We start from the raw sequence: 8,595 nt of genomic DNA, 5'->3' as shown, positions 1-8,595 counted from the left end.
TGAGATATTAAAGTTTCAACATTAAAATAAATACAAAAAATATATAAATTTGATAGAAAATGTTTCTTTTTGTAGGAAAATCATCATCACTCAGATCAATGTATTGCTCCGTCTTTTAATCAATATACAAGTACTGTCGATAATATTAACAAGTAAATTTTGGACAAGTCCCATTAATGATTAATTAAATAGATAAAAATTCAATTTTAGTAAGCAATCATTAGGTTCAAGTCATTAAACCAAGACAAATAAAATTTATCAAATTATAATAGAATATCAATAATAATAAACTTGAAAATTATAAAATTTTATTTATTAAAAGCTTACTGTATTATGTTTAAAAATTAGGAAGATTAGGACATGAGTAATAATTTCAGCTTATATATATATTTATGATTATATTTATTTAGTGTAATTTTTATGATTAAAATAAAAAACATAAATATTTTTTTTTTAAAAAAAAGATGCTAGTTGGCAAATATAGTCGCAGGCATGTACCAGATTTTTTCTTAACGCCAAACTCACTTGCAATTAGCAGTAGAATTAAATTTAAAGTGTCAAATCTGCCCGTAACTCGTAAAATTACAAGTAGTAGGTGGAATTTTGCAGATAGATTTAGGCAGATTTGTGGCTTCGCAGATAGTTCTGACAAATAAAGAGTTCATTTTTTGGGACTCCACTTATTTGGATGGAGAAGATAATTGAGTTGCTATCAGACCAATAATAGAAATTTTACAAACAAACAAGGAGCTATCGTTTTTTTCCTCCTCCAGAAAATAAAACCATATAAAAGACTATTATTTGGAAAGAAATAAGGATAAAATCGAACTAAGGACAGAATAGAATGATAAAGCCGGGAAAAAAAAATGAGATTGCATACCCGCAATGATGATGTCCACAAGGCTTTAAAGTAAATCGAACCGTGAAGGGATGTAAAAATATGTAAAAACGTAGTACTAATTGTGACGTTAAGTTAAAGAGATTATTTGGAAAAGATAACATTTTAAGTAAACTTTTGTGAAAAGAATGACAATTAATTAAATTGAAGATATTTAGCTACAATTAATCAGTTAAATAAGAAAAGAATGTTTATATTTAAGTAAAAATTTAGCAAAAATAAAAATATATTTAAGAAATATAGATATAAATTTTACAGGATTTTCTCATAAAATAACATTCCCATATGATTGTTGTCTATCTCAAAGGAAATAGTGGACTTAACATGAATCTTAAATTTCTGCCCCACCAAAGGATGATTAATTAATTAATTCTTATCCTCACAAAAAAAAAAAAAAAAGTTAGATTGGTCAGTCAAAGATAAAATCACAATTTTGATTATAACGTGGATAGTCGGAGGATAAAATTCAAGCACGATATAAATAAGCGGAGGATCAAACTTTGTGTTTTACCCGTAATCAATTGGAACAAAGTGGAGGGGCAGAAAGGGTATTTCAATAGCGAGGGAGATCTGACCCACCACCAACGGTCAAAGTATGAGATGGTTTCCGTTTCTATAACTGCTTCTTTCCTTGTCATCAATCTTTGACTTTGACGACTTCCCTTGTACAATTACAACTGTAACCACCATTCCATAACTATCTCACGCCTACACGTCCCCTTTTTTAACTTGCCACGTCATACCACTTTTTCAAAAATTCTACAGAAATATCTTTTTAATTGAATGTTTTTACTTTTCTGGTGCCCCCTAAAATTCAAGAAATACAGTAGTCAAATAGTCAAAGTTACATCCCTATTTAGTAAATTACTCCATTATTAAATAATTTGATCGTAAAAGTTTTAAATTTTAGAATTTATGTTTTTCTTTGTTTTTTATTTTTTATGTCCATTCTAATTGCCTGTGCGTTATTTTTTTTCAGCACATTCGTCGTTTCAATTAGTATTATTATTATTATTATTATTTCTCTTTCTTTGATCTGTTTAAAGTCGTTTTTCCACCCAAACAAACAAAGGACAAGTGAACTCTTTCTTTTATTCAAAGTTGGAGCATTCAGAATTCAGAAATCAAAAAGGAAATTTAAAAAATAGGCAGAGAATTTTGCTGCATCTGTTTGGCAAGCACACAGTGTTAGGGTTTTGCGAGAAATGAAGTCTTCGCTCTCCAAATTGCGAAGATTTGCACTTCACAAAAGCGATACGAAGGACAAAATCGACTTTCTTCCTTCTTCCTCTCAGGTTGATGACCTCGACCAGGCTGCTCAGGTATAATTTTCTGTTAACGCAACAAATTCATTTATTTTACAATTTTATTATAGTATCTTACAATGATATCTTTTAATTTTTTTGGAATATTGTATAAACAATATAATTAAGAATTTGTATTGTGATTTGTAGGATATGCAAGTTATGCGAAATTGCTATGATAGCTTACTCTCTGCAGCTGCTGCCACGGCCAACAGTGCATATGGTAAATATTTTCTGCTAAACTTTTGGGTTATGTAGTGTTTGATTGCTTTTACCTGTTTATTTATATATATATATATATATATATATATATATATATTTTGAATTATCAGATTGTGTATAAATTTTATGTAATCTGTTTCCGGCAATAGTTATTCTAAATTGTAGACTTCGCCAAATGTGGAAGCGTTTTTTCAAAATTTTCTTGATAAAAAGTAACACAGTGAGTTTGTATTCATATGTGCCGAAATCCAAGATAGATGTGATACTATTTAAGGTCATTCCCTGATGATTTCATATGTACCCTGTTTAAACTCTGTTTGTTAGGGAAGTTATTGGTTTTTGCTAAAAGTTATGTCTGTGTAAGCTTATGGAGTTTGTTCAATTTTATAATGTTGTGACATATACGTTCTCAATTGACATGATTTGTGATTTCAGAATTCTCAGAATCATTGCAAGAAATGGGTTCTTGTCTGATGGAGAAAACTTCATTGCACGATGATGAAGAAAGTCGTAAGTAAATCAAATATATATACATACACACACACACACACACACACACACACACACACATATATTTTTCTTGAAGTATGTCGATGTAACAATCATTTGTGTTAAATTTTGGTGTAGGTATTTTCTGTAAGATGTAGAATGGGGTATTATGCTGGCCGGCTTAATTTATAAGAAGTGTAAATCTTTTATAAACCTGAGAAGCTAAGCCATTGTATTGCTAATTGAGTTTGTGATTTTCATTTCACTTCGAGCCCAAGTTAATTTGGAAATTGTTAGCCTATTCTTGATTTTTGATTAGCTTCATAATGCTTTTCATTTTGTAAAATAAAGGTAAAGACTGGTAGCATAAAATGTACTACACCTTTAGATTTGTAATCCACTGGTAAATGTTGTACTGTCTTTCCAAAAAACAATGGCAGAATCTAGTCTAATGCCCTGGTGCCCTTCTACCTTTATTGAGTAAAATGCCATTTCGATCAAAACAATATGTTTAGCATGATTATAACTGGATGATTGTTAGTTAAATTCAGATATAATGTAGGTCCCTATTTTTATCAGTTTGAAATTTCAAATGTTTTAAATAAATACAACTTTTGAGGTATTATAGATTACATATGTTTCGCTCTCTCTCCTGTGATTTTATTTGCAGGTAAAGTTTTGTTAATGTTGGGTGAAGTGCAATTTGAACTTCAAAAGCTTGTCGATAACTATGTGAGTGCTCATCGTCATGTTGTAGATTGTAGCATAGCTTTTCATATTCTTTTGCAAAAATGTGTCCATCCTGATATTGCACTTCTGTTATTTATACTTCAGCGCTCAAATATATTCCTGACAATCACTAACCCATCGGAATCTCTTCTCAATGAACTTCGTACAGTTGAGGTTTGTTCTCGTCAATTCTATATGTTTAGCTTATATCTCAGATCTTTCTACATTATTCCCATATGCAGGTATAGGTCATATTGTTACTCTTGAGGTGTTTTAGACTAGTTCACACATGCATAACGGCTTGGTAAAATATGCAGAGATTGGTGCTGCATTGTTTGCTTCTTAGACTGACTTTGGAGCCATGTTTTTGTTTTCATCATCTTGGTGAAATATTGTGCTCCTTTTCATTTTTTGGGCTGATAGTTGTTTAAGAAACTGTATTAGTGTCCCCAGATTTTCTTTTGTTTATTGGAGTTGGGAAGGAATTTGCAATTCCTGCTCTGTTAGTTGTTTGAGTTACCGTGTTCTTTAGCAGTCGTTTATCTATGTATGATTTTGCATGCATACATAAGGGACTAATGTACTCTAGACTGAGGATATATTATTGCTAGAATATTGGTGCTGCTCCACTTGTGTAATGATCTTGTCCTGATCCTTAAAGCTTTTTGCACAAAGTCATTATTTAACTAAATTTTGTAGCTCCTTCAAGCCTTGATGAGCATCAATGATAGTTCGATGGCATGAATCAGCCAAATTTTGCATGAATATTAGATGTAGGATTTATTTCTTAGTTAAGCAGAATGGATGTCAGGTGGTCACTGAACATCCTGCTCACTTACCTCTTGTTTGGCAACCTATTTGTTGCCTAGACTACGAAGGTTTCCATCATTTTGCACTACCCATTCACTTTGACTGCGTAGTTATATTGTTATCGAAGTTGTTCAGCTCAGTGGCATCTTTTGTGTTTGCTGTTTCAGGATATGAAGCGACAATGCGATGAAAAAAGGTCTGCCCTTGTATCTCTAAGACTTATTTCTGTTTGTCTGAAACGGTTTTCTGAATCTGATATGTGATCTTCAGAAATGTATGTGAATACGTGATGGCACAACAAAGAGAAAAGGGAAAGTCAAAAAGTGGGAAAGGTGAAAGTGTTTCATTGCAGCAGCAATTACAAGCTGCCAATGATGAATATGAAGAAGAAGCAAGGCTGTGTGTTTTTCGGTTGAAATCTCTCAAACAAGGGCAGTACCGAAGTCTTCTAACTCAGGCTGCTCGCCACCATGCAGCTCAGGTTATTTCATTTGTTTCTAGGAAAGTCAATTGCCTAGACTTCTCACTCTGTATAAGTCAAATCTTAATATGCTTCCTTGGTTTCTTTGCTTTCTGCACTCTGTGCAGTTGAATTTCTTTAGGAAAGGATTTAAATCACTTGAGGCAGTTGACACTCATGTTAGATTGGTTGCTGAAAGGCAACATATAGATTACCAATTCTCTGGACTTGAAGATAATGATGGGGAAGATGGTGAGGATAGCTATTATGCCAATGAGGCAGGGGAATTGAGTTTTGACTACAGAGATAATAAGCAGGGTCTTGATGTTGTTTCTACGTCAAGGAAATCAATGGAGGTGAGGACCTATTGTCACCGAGATTTTTGTTTCATTCATATGGAAAATGGTCGTGATGTGCATTTTTATCTTGTCTTATGACAACTCTCAATCATATTGTTGGATGACAATTCTGCTTTTGATTTATGCTGTTTTGCGTTGTTCTTATTGAAAAAAAAAAGGAAAAGAAAAAAAAAGAAGTGTTTTGGATTGTGAATGCTTAATTTTTCAGTTTTTACCAAGCTGTTTTTCACAAAATTTCTTAGCATCAGGATTTTTTTTTTGAAGGATCTATTCTCAGCCATGGGCCATGCTTTAGTGAATGAGCTCATAATCATGATTCCATGCCATAGCCCAGTTGCTAGAATGGATATACTGTAACGCAACTGGTCATATCTTTTAATAGTAGGGTTTGGATTGTCTACCTTTATTAGAAAGTAGAATATGGTTTTCATATTATTGGTCACAGAAAATTAGTGTATTAGAGCTAATTTATTCCGGTATTATGGTCAACGATAGTTCTGGTGTTGTCCAATTGTGTTCACATTGGCTGCATGCAAAGTGTGTGCTTTATGTTTGCTGTGAAGATAGACCAATAACTAATTGATGAATTATTATTTTTCATGGTTATCATAACTGAAAAAGTTTTTAGGCTTGACTCGGTACCGTCTTTGTTTATTAAATAATGAAATTGTGATCTCTTGTAGTCATAGTAAAGTAAGTTACTCTTCAGTTTACATGAGAGATACATGCATAGAAAATTGAATCTGAGGATTGATGATTTATGAACTTAAAATTCATTGGATTCAATGGAATTATGGGGTAATACTGAATTTATCCTCCAATATGCCTGTCAGATTGGGAGTGTGTGAAAACCAACATTGGGGGATGAGGTCATTTGCTTTCTGTTCCTCCAGTTATGGGTGTGTCTGAATCTAAGGTGATTTTGGGTAGGAGCTAAACCACCGATTATATCTGATGGTTGACTCAACCCATATTTAAGTGGTTTTAAGATCACAAAATTTTTCATTCCACAGCTCTCATTCGTTAGCTGTAATATATTCTATCTACTTTTGTTTACTCTTCATTGTTGAAAATAAATGCAAATATTTTATTTTTAAAAATAATGATCAGAATATTTTATCTACTTTATGCTACTAATTTGGACCAGTAAGGCTAATCTGAACCCGCTGTAAAAGAAAAACAGATGATCCATTTGTCTGATTGGATCCTCCAACTTAAATCCCTTCAATATAGCATTTATCTTTGGCTGATCAATCATGTAACCTGTGATGGTCTTAATTGGTGTAGTTGATGATCATATTGCAAGTTGTGTACTCTGTTTTTTCGATTGTTAGATTTTATATATGTATGGATGATATAGTTGTTTATTCTGCAGGTAGATGATGTTGATGTTTCATTTCCCCAGGCTTCAACAGTGGAAAATGCAGAGGTTTGGATCCTATAACCATTGCAGTATAGATTTGACTCTGATGATGTAGTTGTATAGTTTAGATTGAAGCTTTCTCATGCCTTACTCTTTAACTGTTTGCTGCATCTTTAGAATAATGGGCATTTTACTGATTTTGATGTTTGGTTGTGCCAATTGAAGTCATTGTTTTAAACTTTTAAGATTAATTTTATGCATATTTGAACTGTAGGTAAACTTGGACAAAAACCCAGGAGAGTACCAGGCATCACATAGGGAACGGAGAGGAAGTAGCTTTTCTGCCCCGATATTTCCAGAAAGGAAGATTGATCCAGCTGAAAGAATAAGACAAGTGCAGCAATCATCTGCTCGGCAGCCAAGCACATATGTGCTGCCCACGCCTATTGATGCAAAGGTCCCAATCTCTTCTTCCGTCGCTCCCCGTACAAGACCATCTAATCCCAGTGGACGAACCTACAATTTGTCACATTCTTCTCCATTGGAGCAGAAGAAAGAAGATAGAGATTATGGTGATGCTCACTTGTCTGAGCATTCTGTCTTAAAATCACAGTCACTTCTCAAAGAGAGTGACAGTAATAATGCCTCCACGAGACCCCCTCCTCTGAGAGACGGTCTTGCACTTCCACAGCTTGATACTCTTAATAGTTCTGATACCAAGAAAATCAAAACACAAGCCTCCTCTGGTCCGTTAAGTAGTAAATCTTCTTCATCGAAGCCTGCTTTATCTTCCAGTGGCCCCATTACCTATACCGAACTTCCTCAAATAGTATCTGGATTACTTTCTCATGCACCGGTTCCTCAGACGAAAACATCTCCACGAGTATCCCCTACTGCTTCACCCCCCCTTGTTTCCTCGCCTAGAATAAGCGAGCTTCATGAGCTTCCTCGGCCGCCAAATGCTTTTGCTACCAAGCCTGCAAAATCCTCTGGTTTGGTTGGTCACTCTGCTCCGTTGATGTTTAGAAATCAAGAGCATACTTCAACAAATAAGAATCCTTCGATGGCATCTAATACGGCATCCCCTCTTCCGATTCCCCCATTGATTGTCTCTCGGAGTTTCTCCATACCCTCAAGTAGCCAGAAAGCAATGGCATTACATGTATCTAAGTTCTTGGAGTCTCCAAAAGTTGTGGAAAAGTTGGAAGGTGTTTCTTCTCCACCACTGACACCAATTTCCCTTGCCAATGTTAAGCCAGTATCAATTGTTTCTGAAGTGAGCTCTCAGTCTGCGCAAAATCAGAGGTGATTGAGATACCACATTCATTGTTTGAAGCATTAATTTGCTTGTGCATATATTTGATAGCTTATGGATATTGGAAGGGTTTTGTTATCTTGTATACTTCCATCCTGATTCTTTATATGCTTAAATTGGTGATTTAGAAAGGAAAAAGATACCTAAGAAATTGTTATCAAATATCCTGCTTCCCCCAAATTCTTACTGTTATAGTCGTGCGTGTTGCACATGAGAAATTCATATGATTGCCAGAAGTACACTTGCTCGAATCCAAAAGCCATTTGTTAGGCGGGGGTGACTAAAAACAGACACGGGGGTTATTCATTTTTTTTAAAAAAATAAAATTTATAAATATTTGAAAAATGTTTTTCTTGTTCATAAAAAACCACAAACTATTCATTGATTAACAAGAGATTTTCATGATTTTATATATGCCTATATGAGAGACAAATTTCATTGCCTTTAAATCTTAATGAATTGTCAATAGACATGAAATTTTTAGATGCTGGGTGAAAATTCGTATGACAGATGACTCCAATCTATAAAAATAGTTTGATTCGTCAGAAACTGTCATATTCAAAGTGTCAGGGTTAAGAAGGTAATCAGATCATATGGCCGTAATGCCATATAGTTAGCGCCATGAATTTGAGAAAGAAAAAATTGT

General features: G+C 33.9%; 1 protein-coding gene across 2 annotated transcripts; it reads left to right on the top strand.

The window, feature by feature from the left end:
* The first annotated feature begins 1,829 nt into the window (after window positions 1-1,829).
* LOC102609151 (uncharacterized protein At2g33490) lies at window positions 1,830-8,111 on the top strand. Of its 2 annotated transcripts, XM_006468779.4 has the most exons (10): window positions 1,830-2,220; window positions 2,353-2,425; window positions 2,860-2,934; window positions 3,584-3,645; window positions 3,748-3,816; window positions 4,620-4,648; window positions 4,723-4,933; window positions 5,041-5,268; window positions 6,647-6,700; window positions 6,909-8,111. In XM_006468779.4, the coding sequence occupies exons 1-10, from the start codon at window positions 2,104-2,106 to the stop codon at window positions 7,941-7,943; spliced, it is 1,953 nt and encodes a 650-aa protein (XP_006468842.1). In that variant the 5' UTR covers window positions 1,830-2,103; the 3' UTR covers window positions 7,944-8,111. The 2 variants fall into 2 exon arrangements, with proteins under 2 accessions (XP_006468842.1, XP_024950990.1); XM_025095222.2 differs by lacking the exons at window positions 1,830-2,220; window positions 2,353-2,425 and adding an exon at window positions 3,052-3,110.
* Window positions 8,112-8,595: the final 484 nt, after the last annotated feature.

This window comes from Citrus sinensis, chromosome 2, assembly GCF_022201045.2.
Source record: "Citrus sinensis cultivar Valencia sweet orange chromosome 2, DVS_A1.0, whole genome shotgun sequence".
In the NCBI taxonomy this organism is placed as follows: domain Eukaryota; kingdom Viridiplantae; phylum Streptophyta; class Magnoliopsida; order Sapindales; family Rutaceae; genus Citrus; species Citrus sinensis.
Note: the sequence above shows the minus strand (reverse complement) of the source record. Positions and strands in the feature narration are given on the sequence as shown.